General features: G+C 44.1%; 2 protein-coding genes across 4 annotated transcripts in view; one reads left to right on the forward strand and one right to left on the reverse strand.

Moving 5' to 3' along the window:
• Positions 1-12218, reverse strand: part of SESN1 (sestrin 1) — an 86212-nt gene extending 73994 nt beyond the window's left edge. Inside the window, exon 1 of the mRNA XM_040983868.1 lies at positions 11425-12218. Within this exon, the coding sequence (XP_040839802.1) occupies positions 11425-11706 (282 nt within the window). The 5' untranslated portion in view covers positions 11707-12218. The remainder of the gene's footprint in view (positions 1-11424) is intronic.
• A 975-nt stretch (positions 12219-13193) lies between these two features.
• CEP57L1 (centrosomal protein 57 like 1) overlaps positions 13194-16943 on the forward strand; it is a 58796-nt gene continuing 55046 nt past the window's right edge. For all 3 annotated transcript variants that reach the window (XM_040983870.1, XM_040983872.1, XM_040983871.1), the window contains exon 1: positions 13194-13254. The gene's annotated coding sequence lies outside the window, so the exon portion shown is untranslated. The remainder of the gene's footprint in view (positions 13255-16943) is intronic.

Below are 16943 nucleotides of genomic sequence, written 5' to 3' on the forward strand. Positions count from 1 at the left end.
TCCCTCAACTCATCTGGTCCATTCCCCAAGGGTCTTTACTGGTGATTTTGGTGTGTGTTGTTGTGGGGGTGTGCACAAAGCTGGGAGAGGGGACTCAATCCATGTCTTCCACACAGGTAACAGGAACTCAGCTGCTTTAGGCAACCTCTGCGTTAGTCTGAGGTGGGTGACAAACCCAAGGACTCTGACACAGGATGCAGACATCCTAATCACCCTTGAAGGTATATTAAAATGTCCAATGTTTATAAGTTTGGTAAGAGACTACTATTACATAAGGAGAATCCAATCCCCAGAGAGCTAAAATATTTATGAAATCATTCACTATAGTTCCCAAGGGTGCTTCTTCTCCTAAGACAAGGGAACCTGAAAGCAGATGAGAACACTTGCAGTTGCCTGGAGACTTGGGTGACTACTGACATACTGGGTCAGGGGGTTCGACTTCTCATCTCCTGAAGAGGGAGGAGATGGAACACAATACCCACAGCTGTCATTCTCTGACAGCTCACTGGTTTCCAGTAAGAACTGCACATCTTACCGCCTAACTCTGTGAGGGCACCAAAGCTTAAGCTGGTTATATAACACATCCAAAGTCACAGTCTTTGGCAAAGCAAGACATAAACCTGGGGCTTGACTAATTCCTCAGTCTGAGGTTTTGACCATCATCCTCTAAAGCTGTCCAGGCACCGAAGCAACAGCCTTTAGCCCTGGATCTCACAAAGTGCATTTCACCATTTAGACGACATGCAGCTGCCTACCTACTGCCTCTTCCTGCTGGTGCCATGCTGGCATATGAAAATGATGCTGCCCTTCAATGACAGACTGACTGCCACAGATCTGCCATGAGGTCTGCTGTAAACTTTAGACAGTGCCAATGTCTTGGCAAGTCCATTATTTACCTTGGGGCAGTGAGTGGCTAAAAACATCCCAAGACACAGCTAGACATCACATTAGCATTATTAGCTAATCTGTGGCAATGAAATTTAGTGTTACAGAAGGCAATTAAAGGTACTAATACATACAGGCACAAAAATGTGGGATGTACAAAAGCAGAATTAATGATGGTCAGGTTGTCATTCCTAGTAATGCCAGTTTGGAGTTCAACTCATTAAGCTGTAAGATTTAAGTTAATCATCATCACTAACATTTACTGAACGCTTATTATGTGCCAGCTCTTTTTCTACATGTCTCTCTCTTTCCCTCCTTCCTCCTCCCCTCCCTTTATCTCTCTCTTTCCAGATTTATTTTTCTGAAAGGCAGAGAGAGAGGGAAGGACAGAAAGATCTTCCATCTGCTAGGTCATTTACTATATAGCCATAATGGCCAGGGCTGGGCCAGGCTGAAGCCAGGTGCTTTAGCCAGCTCTCCCACATGGGTGGCAGGGGCCCAAGCATCTGAGACATTTCTGCTGCCTTTCCAGGCTCTTAGCAGAGAGCCAGATCAGAAATGGAGCAGCTGAGACACAAACCAGCACCCATATGGATGCTGGCATTGATTGTGGCTTATTCCTTTATGCTACAACATGGGCCCTAACAGTGTAATATCACCATATACATATATATATATATATATATATATATATATATGAAGATTGCAAAATGATTTACCAGTATCATCTCTTAATTTTTGAGATAATAAATACATAGATGAGAAAACTAGGATTATAGAGGTTACTTATTTATTATTTCTTCATGAGCACATGGCTGATAAACCATCCTGAAGTATATCTCTAAAATTCAAAGTAAGACTGAACACACTGTTAGGAAAAATAAAAATCAAGAAAAAGACAAGCTGCTTTCCCCCTTAAAAGTAGAATCCTTTGGGTAGACATTTAACTTAGCAGTTAAAGTATGACTGAGGATACCAACATCTCATAGTGGAGTGCTCAAGTTCAAGTCCTGCCTCTCCTTCTAATCTACCTGCCTGCTAATAGGTACAGTTCTGGGAAGCACCATGTGGGAGACTCAGGCTGAGCTGCAGGCTTCTGTCTCTGGCCCACCCTAGCTGTAGAAGGTAAATGGAGAGCAAACCAGCAGATGGAAGATCTCTACCTCTCTCGCCTTTCAAATAAAATTTAAAAAATAAAAACAAAGTAAAATCCTTACTAAAAAAAAATGAAACTTACAGCCTTTAATTTCCCATGTCAAAAAGAAATAGATAAGCATATTGTTGGGCATATGGTAAGGTACATAATAGACATCACCTGAATGAAATGAAATCAATAACTCAGTAGGCTCAATAGTAAGCATTTCATTTTTATTAACACCCAGAGCCTCCTTCATAAAAACTGAATAAACATAGGTAGCTTTTCATGATTTATCAATGTATATAACTTGTTAGATGAAAAAGTAGATAAATCTTGATTTAAAAAGTAACCAGTGACTTCAAACAATTTTATTTCTTTAAAAAAAAATCTATCATTTAGTTTTCTTTTTGCTTTTTAAAGTCTCTTCTTCAGTGTGTCCCTCTAAGCCAACTGAACATACCACCCTGTCACTGTTTTGCAAAGCTTGGTCTTTATCACATGATCGGAAGAATTTCTTGCTGTGTTTAGGCTATGAATAGCATTTGAAAAATTACTCAGTTATAATTATAGATAGCTAACACCTGCCAACTTGCTAGAAAATGAAATCATGTAAAATTTAAAGACAAATGTGTAATCCTTGTCAAACAGAAGTATCAAAACAGTAAATGCTCACTTTTAGTAGGGCAAATTAAGATTCTAATTAAACTGTACTGAATGCTGCACATCGAACTAATGAGCTATTCCAGCCACAGGGCTGATTTTTAAAACGCACATATATTTGTTAGCTGGTCAATTTAAGCACTTTTTCTGTTAAAACACTGTGTGAATATTACCCACTAAATAATATAATTATTAAACAAATACATATGAAAGTTGACTTGGATAATGTAACTCACAAAACTCACATCATAAATTTTATTCTCCTTTAGCACAGCTTAAAAGTTTTTAAACTGACATTCAGTTACCAGGAGAAGGTATCGGCCTAGTAGTTATGTGGCCAATTAGAATGCCCACCGCTCCCATGTCAGAATGTCAGTTTCACCAGCCGACCTGCTGCAGCAGACCCAGAGGCAATGGCTTCACTGTGCTGCCCAGCACCACGTGGGAGATGCTCTGCCATGAACTCCCAGGGCCCTGCTCTGACACTACTGACTAGAGGATGAGACATCTCTCTCTCCTTCTCATGTTTTCTGCCTCGCAAACACATAAAATTTTAAAAATATAATTTAGATATACTAAAAGTTGGAAAAATTTTTAAGATAATTATGAATTTCACTGCAATGTATCAGATTTTTTATGAAGTTACATAAAACAGAGCACAGGATAAAATTTCTGTGTTGTCAAAGTACATGTTTTTTTGCTTACAAACTCAAACTTGTTTTTAATCAAGTTACTTGAAAAGTATGTCACAAATTGAGTTCAACAATAACATACATGCAGGAATTTAAAAATAAAATGTCAACTGGGATGGGTGTGGGGCAGGCAGAGGCATTGGGGGTGTATCAGGTTTAGATGGGCTTGAAAGGTCAGCACATCCCATAACTGGAAGGCCTGATTCAACTCCTGACCACTCTGCTCATCCATCCAGCTTCCTGCTGAAGCACCTGGGAGACAGAAAGAGATGGCCTATCTACATGGGTTCTGCCACCCACATGCAAAACCCAGATGAAATTTCTGACTCCCAGATCCCACTTGGCCTAATTCCAACTGTTGAGGGAATTGTGGGAATGAACTAGAAGATGAAAGATTTCATTCTCTCTCCTCTGTCACTCTGCCTTTCAAATAAACAAATCTTCATTAACAGGAAGCTAGAATCAGCAGCAGCTGGTTGTGGTACATGACCATCCCAACAAGCATCTTAACTACCAAGTCAAATGCTCATCCTCAAAGCAAGAATCTTTCAAAAGTGTCTTTCCTCTCGATACTATATTGTATATGTGTCTTTATCAATGCTGATTTAAGTGGTGCATTAACTAAAACAAAATTGTCATCACTGCCTTAAATGAGTATGACAGCAAAAAAGAAAAAAAGCCAAAGATGAAATAATGTTTCCACACTGTGACTACTTAAACTGTCTAGCTGAGGTTTTCACACTTAGCATTTATTTATTTCATCTACTTGAAGGGCAGTGGGAGGGAGAGAGAGCAGGGGAGTGAGGAGGAGCAGGAAAGATGGAGAAAGGCACAGATAGGAAATCTTCTCATCCCTTGGTTTACTTCCCAGACCCTTGACAGCCAGGGCTGGGCAAAGCCAAAGGGCAGAAGCCCAGAATTCCATTCAGCTCTCCCTGATGGGTGGCAGGAAACCCCAGACGCGGGTCTTTATCTGTTGCCTTCTCACATGCATTAGTAGGAAGCTGGATTAGTAGCAGAGCACAGAGATTCAAAACTTCAATCTGCTATGCGAAGCAGTGGCTTAATTCATTATGCCACAAAAACTTCATTTACCATGCCATAGTTTACTATGTGCAACTTGGTTTTAAATATAAACATTCTTTATGATTAACATGATAGCAAACAGAACCCTTTTTACATCGAATTTTAAGTAACTTAGAATCCTTTATTATATCTTAGATTCCACAAACACTTTCTGTCAGCTCCAAGTTTCAATCTTTTAGTTGCTTGAATTATCTATTATCTCAAATGGTAAAAAGATATTTTACAAATTTCTAAGGCTTAACAAAAAGAAAATAAATATATCACTAAAACAAACAGCAAAGCACATTTCTACATCTTTCTGAGTCTTTTATTCCAGAAGTAATTTATATAGACAATACTCAAGAGCATATCTAAAAACAAAAAAAAAGGTCTAATTAAACAAAACTGTTGTTTCAGAGGATCTCACATGATGCCATAAACCAGTCATGACCTTAAGCTGAATATGTGTGTTTAACAGCTTGTTCATCTGTATACAAAATAGTGCATGCCACTTATAAGCAAAATTGTGTGTTTGAGAACTATTTTTTAAATTAAACATCTTTTTTCTTTCATGTTAGTGGTCATTTGGGGCACAGTAACAGAAATAAACTACATGAAATCTGAGAACTTAAAAACAGAGTATCCTTGTTTAATGTTTCTGAGGAGTTCCAACAAAGGCCAGGATATATTTATATATTATAGAGAGGACACTGAGGGTAGGCAGTGTAGATATGATTCATCCTGTGTGCCAGAAGGCTTTTTTTTTTTTTTTTAAGACTGGTTCTTTGTCTTCAAACTGTTTAGGAGGAATAGAAAGATGTGCCTTCAATTTATTTACACTGTCTATCTAAAGAACAACCACCCCTAAAAACAAAACAAAACAGAACAAAACAAAAAACAAAACCCTGAGAATAGCTGGTGCTGTGCTGTCCTCTAGCTCTAAAGCAAGGAAAGAAAGCGGCCAGAGTAAGGAGAGAAACCCCCGGGTGGAGAAGACAGACATAGGCTGAGGGAAAAACGAGTTTTCAGGGAATCTATAAACTAACAAAGACTAGAAAACAGCGGATCTAGAGGAGAGATACTAGAAAAAGAACTCTCCTTTTTGCTGTGAAACTGAAGAGTCGGCAGTGAAAGTTTGAGATGCTCAATCTTCAGCTCTCGGCTTCAACTAGATGGCAGAAAAAGAAATCACAACTAGATGGCAGAAAAAGAAATCAAAGCAAAACCAGCAATTTTTAGAGCAAAGCTGCTTCTAAAATGTATCTATTCTGTCACAGCATACACTACATAGCTCCATTACAAATGAATCCAGCGTTTCTAATAAAATCCAAATAATAAATAGATTTAATGGTACTTTAGATACATGTGTAGCTTTTGAGAGGACACATCTAACTGGACCTTCTGTTCCCATCATTTCTCACCAACAGAATTCTCTATTCAAAAAATTAAGGGTTGGGGGATAGGGTCTGTTGGCCCTTTGGGCTGAAAACTCATTAATCCAAATTAAAAATAAAAGTGTCCAATTTCTTTGCCAATGGCTGGCTGGCTTTAAAATGGGCATCTGGGGCCCTGCACAGTAGCCTAGCAGCTAAAAGTCCTTACCTTACACAAGCCAGGATCCCATATGGGCACTGGTTCTAATCTTGGCAGCCCACTTCCCATCCAGCTCCCTGCTTGTGGCCTGGGAAAGCAGTCAAGGACGGCCCAAAGCCTTGGGACCCTGAACCTGCATGGGAGACCCAGAAGAAGCTCCTGGCTCCTGGCTTTGGATTGACTCAACTCTGGTCATTGTGGCCACCTGGGGAGTGAATCAATGGATGGAAGATCTCTGTCCTCCTCTCTGTATATCTGACTTTGCAATAAAAAAAAAAAAAATTTTAAAATGGGAGGGGGCATCTGACCCAATCCCAGGCAATAGAAATTCAGAGCAAGTCTGTAAGACTTTCTGGGAACAACTTTTCTTCCCTGATAAACACAAGGGAAGAAGTTATTTTCTTCTTAGCTGCAGATGGTCATGACTGCATGTGGGCCTGGAACTGCTGTAGCAGCCTTGCAATGAGGAGACATCAATTTCTAGGCTGAGCTAAGGAGAACATCAACAGATGGAAAGCAAAAAGGTAATGTGGCCGAGCCACTGAAGCCATTAATCAAGCAAACTGCCAACTTCTAGAGTCTTTTTGTGAAGCAGACTTACTGTTAGAACTACAGATTTGAATTACCCAATTGGTACCAATAAGATACTCCAACTCCACCTGCAACTCTAACAGAGGCTGCGAAAGTACATCAAAGTCAGCAACTCAGTTCATGGGATGAAACAGTTACTTCACTAAATGAGTCTCCTAGTGCCATCCCCTGGTCCTCTGACCACCCCCAATAGAAAATGATAAACTCCAACGTGCATCAGGCCCATCATTGACATCAGGCTGGTGGAAGCAGGCAGTTATTGACTTGCAGAGTACACAGAAAGGAGTACTTGGAGCTGTCACTTAACTGCTCACTCCTTGAGGTGCTAAAGGTAGTGAAGGTTACAAATGGAACTTGGGGTTCAGAGGTCCATGTTCACTTCATGAGTGGAGGTCTGGCTGGCCCACAATCCTAGTGGTCCTCCTTTGGTTGGGCACTGACTAGATAGCCATTGTGCTCTTTGGGGAGTTCCAATGATGGCAAAGTGGGCTGCAGTCGTCTGAGGGTGATGTGTAGGTAGCAGTACTTGTTGATTAGTGCCTGGGTTACTGAGGGCAAGGGTGTGGAACAAGCCAAGGCTTACTATCAAGATGTTATCTACAGAGGAGAGAAGTGACCTATGAGCCTTGTGATCTGAAAGCCATGGGATCTGAGAGCCATTGTAGAAGTTGGTTTTAGAAAGAGATTGGTTTGCAATCATCAAAGCAGGGCAAGGACACTTTGAGCTAAGGGAATAAGACTGAAAATGGGTACTAGGGCCTGGTGGTCTCTAGTATTTACACTCCTATAAGGCATCAGTTTGATTACTTAGTTTAAATTTTCTATTTTAAACCAAATTACTTTCAGTGTTATCTGCCTGCAAACTTATGAGAAAACTCAACAGTTGTCCTTCATACTACAGTAAAAATGATTAAATGATCACTCTTCTAAGGTACCTGGCTATTCAGGGTACTCTTTATAATTCCATAATATTTAAATGCACTCTTATTAATAAGTACATACATCACCAAGACTATATAGTTCCCCACCAGTGAATTTTATTAGTAAAGTGGGCCTGTGATAGTATTTATTTTCCTTTAAACTATCAAGAGTGTCAGGAAGGTGTTATACATAATATATATATATATTTTTTTTTTTTCTAAATCCAGCATAAAGTCTCCTATGAGAAGACAGGGCCTTCTTCAAAAACAGCAAACAAATATTGATCTTCTAGTCCTGAGTATAGTATCTACCACAGAATAGGTTCCAAAAATATGTGGAATAGGTTTAAATGTTGATGTCAGTTCAATAAATTAAGAACAGGCATATAAACAGATGATACCATCTCCTAACATGCCAATTCTGCACAAGATTAGCCATTTTCCAGTTCCATCCATCCCACCACCTCTATCATCTCTCCTCTACACTGGCACATGTAGCTCAGCTTTTGCTGCATTACTAATGAATAACAGAATGCATTATCAATTGTCACCTTTTCACTACTTTCCCATTTTGCTTAGGAGGCTGATTGCTGGAAGTGTGAGCAATGTGACTGTGCAGATAAACGAAAGCCAGATGAGGCTGGGCATTATGTGATGGTCACAAGAAATATAGATTCTATTCCTGTATAAGGGGTTTGGACAGGGAAAGTATTATGGTCAGATTTTCACTTGAGATAAATGGCTCTGCAGCCCTGTGGAGGATGGGGAAGCCTGGGGAAGGAAAAGATGGTCCAGGCAACACTGGAACACTTGGCAGCAAGGGGGCAGAAGTCTATTGGGGAGGTGTTTCTACTCAGGTATCTTACAGGCACCTTAACCTCAACATATCTAAGACAACTCCTTTTGTCCCTCAATGGGTCACCTGTTACTCTGTTTTCAGGAAACAAATCTGGCTCAAGTCAGAAACTTTAGAACCATTCTTGATTTTATTTTCCTTATCTTTTAAATCCATGTAAATGCTTTATCCTGTGGTTTCTAATTCAGTGTTATCTCCCAGGCCTCTTCACTTTTTCCACATCCTAGACCACCATCATTTTTACCAAAGCCAATAGGATGACCTCCTAACTGAAGCCGCACCTCTACTCGTGACCCCAGAAATCCATTCTCCACCTGGCTTCCACAGTGATCCTTCCAACACACCATTAATCATGTCATCATCTAACTAAAAACAAAACAAAACAAAACAACACTGAAAAGCTCCTCACTGTTTCTAGAATGAAGTCCCTAACCTTGACCATGGCCTGTCAGCTCCTCCTGGAGTCTGGCTCCTGCCTAATAAGAGTCAAGAATAGCCAAAGTTACCAAGTCTTTCCCATGTGCTAGGCGCCACGCTGGGATTTTTTACACTCGCAGTAACAGGAACTCGCAGGACAGGAACTATCCATCATCATCCTCAGGTTGCAGAGGAGAAAACTTAGTCCAGCAAAGATGACACGACTTCGTATCCCCAGCTGGAGATCTAACAAACTCCTGGAGCCAGGTCTGCAAGAGCTTTCACATGGCCCTCACACTGCTTCATCCAACCACACTGCATCGCCTCAGTTCCTGCAACGCACCTGATCTCTCTTGCCACCAGAACCTCATCCATGCTGTTCCTCAGGTCTGGAGAGGTCTCACTTCATGTACAGTACTTACTCATCAAGTCTCAGCTTCAATGCAAAGACCCCATGGGAGACTTCTCTATCTAAAATTAAACATTTTTGTTTACTTCTTTATAATCCATCTTTTCAGAAGAATGCCAGCATTGGAACCCGGTCCATTCACCAGGAGTGCAATAAGCACCTGTTGCATGAATGTGGCAGTGGAATCTCCCTAAAGTGGAAACTTCTATTCAGATGGATGAGAAAGAGAGCAAATACAAATTCATTCATCCGCTGGATATTTATTTATTTGTTTCCAGGTTGCAGTCAATACACTTGAGAACTTAGAGCCTTCCTGGGGAGACAGGCACATAAACAAGTTACTATGTATATATGTACATATATATATATATATATATATAGAGAGAGAGAGAGAGAGAGAGAGAGGAGAGAGAGGAGAGAGTGTAATTGTGGCAGGATCAGAGTAAAATAGATGCAGACTTGAAAAGAGTACAAATCTACTGGAAGGTGTGCCAGTAAAGACTAGCATCCTTTTTGCAGGGTGACTAAGTCTGCCACTGCAATATCACACAGTCCCTGCTTTTCACTTCTGACGGAGGACAGAATCATCCACTTCCTCTTACTGCTTTCTCCCAACAGCTCCACACTGTTATTCCCACTTTATAGATGTGGAAATCCAAGCTGAGAAAGGTCAAGAACCTTGCCCAAGATTATGCAGTATAGCAATGAGGGAGTAGAATTCGATCTCAGGTCTGACTCAGGGACCCAGCTACTTGCTAACCTTTGACACTGTACTGCCTGGAACTTATTCTTATTTTCAATGTAACATAAAAATCTGGTTTCTGGTTTCCCACTCTAATATAAATTAGCAGCAAGACAGGTCAGGAAGAGACCACAGTGAAGGACACTGACAGCAAGGGAAAGAATAGAAACCCTAAAAAATTGGGACACAAAAACCCCCAAAATATGCAACCTGTAGGCCTATACATTCCTTCACAGCATTTGCTGTGCATAATGGAGATCCCATTGTGGGGAAAAAAGAAAGGCTGTTACATCATCAGAGCCTGAGACAGAAAAACAGCCTTGTATGCTTAAAAGGACAGATTTCAGGGATCTAGAAAATTAATTCCTTTTGGTAACTCTAAGTAAACGAATTGTGTTTGTGAGGTGAAACAGCCCTTATTTTGTGCATATGATGTTTTTTAATTGCTTTAATTTAGCCTCAAGCCACTGAAAACAACAACAACAACAAAATATCAATTTTAGCTTATACACGTATCCAAGCTCATTGTAAAATCTAAACATCATACATGATTCTGAAATGTATGGATTAATTTATACACTGGCAAGCATATTGTGTCAGTGAATATTCTTAACACCAAAAGAATCATACACACATTATTCGATAAAACAATCTGGTAAAACAGGACTACAAAATGGGAGAAAATGAAATGCTGTGATCTAATGTACCCAGAGTTTAAATAGGGATGTATATAGGGAAAGAAAAAAAACTTAGGCAGACACAAAGAAAGCTGGCTAAATAATTTCCCATAAACATGTTAACTACCATTCACCCCTATCTGGGTCGAACTTCAGAAACTAATGAAGTTAGTTTCTTTATAACCACAGGTGTTTGCTAATTTTTTCTAATTCATTTTTTGGAAGAAAAAAAAAAAGGAGGGTGACATTCAGAGAGAATACATCCTGGCGTTTGGGGGGAGTGGTTAACAAGAAAAAACTGTCCTGCTAATTATCTAGAACAAGCTGCCTGGGAAACAGTTAATAAGCGTTATCATGTTAAAGGCTTTTAAAAAATGAGAAACTTTCCACTCTGAACACTTCGTAACGATGTGAACAGCATACTGGCTACATTTGCCAGTCACATGTTTAAAAAGATACAAAAAGCCCCAAATCTCCACTTGCAATTAGCTGTAGCTTTCAAGTATTTTTTGCAAGGAACTGTGGCAAAGTTTCTGCTTTGCACACTCTAGAAACAAGACTTGTTGAGCTGAAAACCAATTTTTTTTTTTTACACTTGTCCAGTTTGTGCTCCAGACTCAGCGTTTTCACAGCAAGTTACCACCTTGCTTTTGAGATCGCCAAGGGGATCCCGGAGTTCACAAGCCACGAGAAAAAGCAACTGCAACTCCCCGGGACTGCCAAGACACTGTCACTGCGGGCGCGTGCTGGACAAGACTTCTCAGGAGGCACTCGCTTACCTGGACACACTGCAGGATGCACTCGCTTTTCTCCCTCACGTCTTTGAAGGGACACCTCTTGGAAAGCATCAGCAGATGGGCGAGCAACTTGTTCAAGCCGTCGGCGGCCACGGCGCTGGGGTGATGCCCGTCCAGCGGACGGTGAGGGGTCTCTGGGGCGAACCGGAGGCACTCGGTCTTCCTGAGGACCACCTGCCTGATGTGCTCCAGAGCGGTCTCCCGGGTGGCGGCATCCCGGCTGCACAGCCCATCCCACCTCACTTCATTCTCTCCCTCCTCCATGACGATCCGGACGTGGGGGTCTTTCAGTTACCTTTCAGCATGCCCCCTCCACCAGCACCCTCCCCCAAAAAAGGACACTTTGCAGTTCCTAAATGAGGCACGGGAGGCTCTAAAAAAACAAAATTAAAAAAAAAAAAAAAGCAAAAAACAGCTCGAGTCGTCACGACAACACACGTCGGGCTGACATAGGGCACCGGAGGTGTCTGGTCTAAGTGTTGGCCTCCAACCGATCTGCCCCCCTCCAACACGCTCTCTCTCTCCTCCGCCCGGCAGGGGCAGTGCGTCCTTCTCCGGGTCAGAAATTGAAAAACAAAAGTTTGGGAAGTGGCGGAGGGGGCCAGCGGCCGGCCTCGCTGCACCGGGGCAGTGCTCTGGGCCTGGCGGGCTCAGCGGATATCCTCACGTCGTCGAGCTGTCAAATCCGTGCTGCTGCCCAAAGAGGCCGCTCACCCTCCGACGCTCTCCAGCCATTTGCGATTTTTGTATGTGTGTGTGTGTGTGTGTGTGTGTGTGTGTGTGCGTGTGCCCGTGGCAGCCACCCGGCTCCCTCCCACCCCGCCCCTCTCCGGGCGCCACGCTCCGCCCTCGGCGCTCCGCCCAGCGCCTCAGCACGCCCGCCCGACGGACGCCGGCTCCGCGGCTCGTCCTCCCGGAGGAGGAGGAAGAGGAGGGCGACCGGCAGCCTCCCCTAGCCCCTTGTCCTCGCTGCGCGCTCGGATTGGCCCGGGCTGCGGCCGCCGCTCCTCCGACCCCCGCCGGCTCCTGGCCCAGCCAAGAGAGAGGCTTGGCCCGGGCCAGTGCTGGGGCGCCGGGCTGGGCCGCGGAGCTGACGGGGCGGCGAGGACCCGAGGCGCAGAGCCCGCCCCCATCCTCGGTGGGGCTCGGCCCAGGGGGCGGGAGCAGGGGAGTGGAGATGGGGGGTCCTCACCTCTCCCACACGCCCCTTTCTCCGCCCGGCCCAGGCCAGGAGCCGCCCCCTTGCCCCAGCGCCGTCTTCCCCGCCCCAGGCCGACGCGACCCGCCGGGGCAAAAGCCATCGCGGGGTTGGGGTGGGGAAGCAGGCCCCGCCTCCGCCCGGCTACCTCCGGGACCCCGAGCACCCCGCGGCGCGCGCGGCTGGCGACTGCTGCGGGCGCTACGCATGCGTGGCCGCGGAGGGCGCGTGCGCAGGCCAAGCCCCGGGCGCGCGCCGGGGAGGGGGCGTTGGCCGGTTCCCGAGTCCTGAAGAAGAGGAAGCCCAAGTAAGGAGTACAGACGGGCTGAGACTTGATCCCACACGAGTCCAACACAGACCAAGAGGCAGGCCTGGAATGTTAAAAAGATTAGCCTAAAAAATAGCGCCGGCTTCTATTCTTAAAGGCAAACTGCAGGCTTTAATGGGTCCCGGTACGCGTTCGCATTGACTTCTGGGACTGTAGTTTTGGATGCTGCCGGCGCGGCCTGTGTGCGACCGAAACTACAGCCCCCAGAGGCCCTTGCGGCGTACCTGTGGCTGCCTGGGAACCCGAAGCTAAGGGGAGGCCGCGGAGGCCTGCGGGCTTCGATCTGGTAAGCCCTGCTGGCTTCTCTGTTGCCTTTCTCTAGATCAGGTTTCTCTTTTCCTTGGTTCCCTCTGGGATTCTAGGAAACACAGCCCATGTGAGGCGACTGCCTTTTCCTGGGGCCTTTTCCCAGTGACCGGTGTGAGAAGGACTGGGAACAGGTACCCGAGCACACCAGGAGGACGTGGTCCGGCGAGGCTTTTTTGTGGGGGGAGTTGCGATTTGGAGGGGCGTACTTAACACCATGCCAGGAGAATGGTGTTGGAAACAGTGCTCCGTACTGTCGTCTTTGCCTGTTCGTGGACATGCGTGGGGTGGGTTAAGAACCCCTTGCACAATTGCATTTGTCTGCCTTTACCCATGGGGTGTACTCTGGGTTTACAGAGTGAGATTTGAAGCAGGTATTGGAATCGTCTGAGACTCACGGGAAGAAGAACGTCCTCGGTATTCCCGAATGACATCTCGTACTGTGCGGACAGTACACGATACTGATATATACAGTACACAGTGTGTAGCCTCCTCTCCCCGCCCCCACTCCCAGTTTAGTAACTTTGAAAGATTTATTCATTTAAAGGAAATCACATTGCTTCTGGGCCTTTTTGCTAAGAGCAAGTGCAGCTGAAAACAATCTCGACTGTTCGTTTTGGAGGTCATTACTCCTGAGAATAGTTGAGGTCTGAAAGGCCATGTGTGGGTCAATCATCTGTGACTCAGTCTTAATTCTTCATATTGCAAAACAGAGGTCCCTCTCAGACTTAGCCTTCCTAAGCATTGGGTGTGTAGAGCTGAGAAAAGGCACGGCCCGTCTAGCTAGAGAAAGCAGCATTTAGCTAGGTGTTTCCAACACAGCCTGGCGTTGTTGGGATGGCTAGTGGAACACCGAGGGCAGAATAGCCAGGTTAGGGACATCTTGATCCGCAGTGTGGTAGAAGCCTAAAGATTAAGCTAGGAATGAGAGATGGGGTGCTTAGAAGAAGCGACAGTAAGCCAAGCCAAATCCTTTCAGGGGGAATGGGTACAGATTAGCTGTTTGAAGCTGCAGAGGTACTGTTTTCATTTGTTTGTTTGTTTGTTTGTAATCTGTTCCTGAACCAGTTCAGTGAATCGGCCTGATTGGGCAAGGCCTGATACAGTCTTCTTTTTTTTTTAATTTTTAAACATTTTATTATTATCTTTTTATGATACAGTTACATATTCCCTTCTCCCCTCCCCAATACCCTTCCCCCTACCTCATTCCCCTATATCATTACTAACATTTAGTTCTTCATACACAGTCATGTGTCCTTCACTGTGGGCATGGACAATGGCAGAGAGTCCAGAATCTTATTGTCAAGATATAGTAAACAGTTTCATTGTGAGTCCATCTTTGTTTGGAAGTAGAAATGCATATTACATTGTATCCTGACATCTGGATGTTAGTCTCCATTTTACAGCTACTGTACATCCCCTTAAATGAAAAGTCATGATACAAAATCAACAATAAAAAGAAAAATAGAAATTTACAATGCCATGAAGTTAAATAACATGTTACTAGATATGACAGTCTCCATTACACAGCTACTATACATCCCCTTAAATGAAGAGCCACAAAACAAAATCAACATCAGGCCTGATACATTCTAATGCTACTGTCTTGACTAATTTTTAAAAGAACTTCTCAGGAATGCGATTTTAAAAAGCAAACCCAAAATAATTCTCTTTCAGTCTCCTTTTTGGACTGCTTTTTGCAACTTTTCCAGTTGCAAAAGATCCAGTAGTTTCTTAATTTTTTATTTGAAATGTAGAATTATAGAGAGAGGGAGAAATACGAACCTCCAAACACACTCCCTGTAGATTTATTTATTTGTTTGCTTGCAGAAATCAGAATGAGGGAAAGACCAAGAGAGAAGTTACATATGCTGGTTCATTCCCCAAACAGCTGGAATAGGGGCACAGTCGAAAGCCACGAACTGCTTCCAGGTCTCCCAATGGGTGCAGGCACTCACGTGTTTGGGCCATTCTCCGCTCTTTCCCAGGCACATTACAGAGAGCTGGATTGGAAGCGGAGCAGCCATGTTATTAACCAAGGCCCAAGTGGGATGCCACTAAACCACAATGCTGGTGCCAGACTGTTGAAAATAAAGCTGATCAGCTTTTTCTCTTACATGAAACTCCAGTGTTGTTTTGCTGCTCTTAATGTAGAGGCAACAGTCCATTATATCTTATGGTCTCTTTTCCCATCTCTTCCAACTACCTTAGTATACAAGTCTGCAATTCAGCCATACAAAACTTTGTACATCACTCGTTCTCATGTCCTTTCACACAAATATTCACTCAACAGATCACTGCAGTGCCAATCAGATGGCCAGGAGCTAGCCTTGGGCACTGTCATAAGATCTGCATTCTAGTACTGAGATAGTAAATAGGAAGATGACATAATACATGAAGGTAAAGGCAGTAGAGGAAAATGCAAACCCACTAGGCTTAAGAGAGTGCCAGGTTGTAGGGGGCAAAGTTCCCTTTAATTAGGTGGTCAGAGAAGACCTACTCATACAGGAGCCTTTGAAAGGATGAACAGGAGGAGTGGGAGCAAGCCACATAGGTGGCTGAGTAAAGAACCCAGTGCAGGGCCCGGCGCGGTGGCGCAAGTGGTTAAAGGTCCTCGCCTTGCACGCCCGGGATCCCATATGGGCGCCGGTTCTAATCCCGGCAGCCCCGCTTCCCTTCCAGCTCCCTGCTTGTGGCCTGGGAAAGCAGTCGAGGACAGCCCAAAGCTTTGGGAACCTGCACCCGCGTGGGAGACCCGGAAGAGGCTCCTGGCTTCGGATCGGCATAGCATCGGCCCGTTGCGCTCACTTGGGGAGTGAATCATCGGACGGAAGATCTTCCTCTCTGTCTCTCCTCTCTGTATATCCGCCTTTCCAATGAAAAAATAATAAAAATAAATCTTTATAAAGAACCCAGTGCAAAGCATGGCCTGGGCAGAGGCCTGTGTATGGCAGCAGACTCACACGGGGAGAAGCAGCGAGGGGCTAAAGTGGCTGGAGCATAGTGAGGGCAGGAGAGGGCAGGAGTGAAAGGACTTGGATTTGTTTGTAAGATCTGTTTGTTTATTTTCCAAAAATTAGAGACAGGTCTTTCATCCACTGATTCAGTCTCCACAAACTACTAGCCAGACTGGACCAAGCTGAAGCAGGAACCAGGAACTTCATACAGGTCTCCCTCATGGGTGGTGGTAGGTCCACGGAAACCCTTGGGCGGTTTTGAGCAGGCCTGAGTATGATGTGACATTTTAAAATGATCACTGGATGTAACACAGGTTGACTGTGGACCACAGAAGCAAAGGTGAAAGCAGGGAGACTGATTAGGAAGCTCAAGAGACAGTCCAGTTGAGATGATTGTGCTGGTGTGAACCAGGGGAGGATGAAGAGGCCCAAATCCAGATGTGTTTGGATGGACCAGTCAACAGATTTTTTGCAACAAATTCAATGTGAGACATGAGTATCAAAGATGACACCTTGTTTCTAGTCTCAGTAACTACAGGGAAGGAGTTGCCATTTATTGTCCTAGGAAAATCTCCCAGTGTGTATATGGAGAGGAGGAAAGGGATCAGTAATTCAGTTTGTCCCCGTTACATTTGAGATGTCTCTGTATGTTGAAATTCAACTGTGGAAGAGACAGTTGGATGAATTAGTCTGGGGATGAGGAGGAACATCT

This window comes from Ochotona curzoniae, unplaced genomic scaffold (assembly GCF_017591425.1).
Source record: "Ochotona curzoniae isolate NIBS_2020 unplaced genomic scaffold, NIBS_Ocur_1.0 contig_3819, whole genome shotgun sequence".
Taxonomy (NCBI): domain Eukaryota; kingdom Metazoa; phylum Chordata; class Mammalia; order Lagomorpha; family Ochotonidae; genus Ochotona; species Ochotona curzoniae.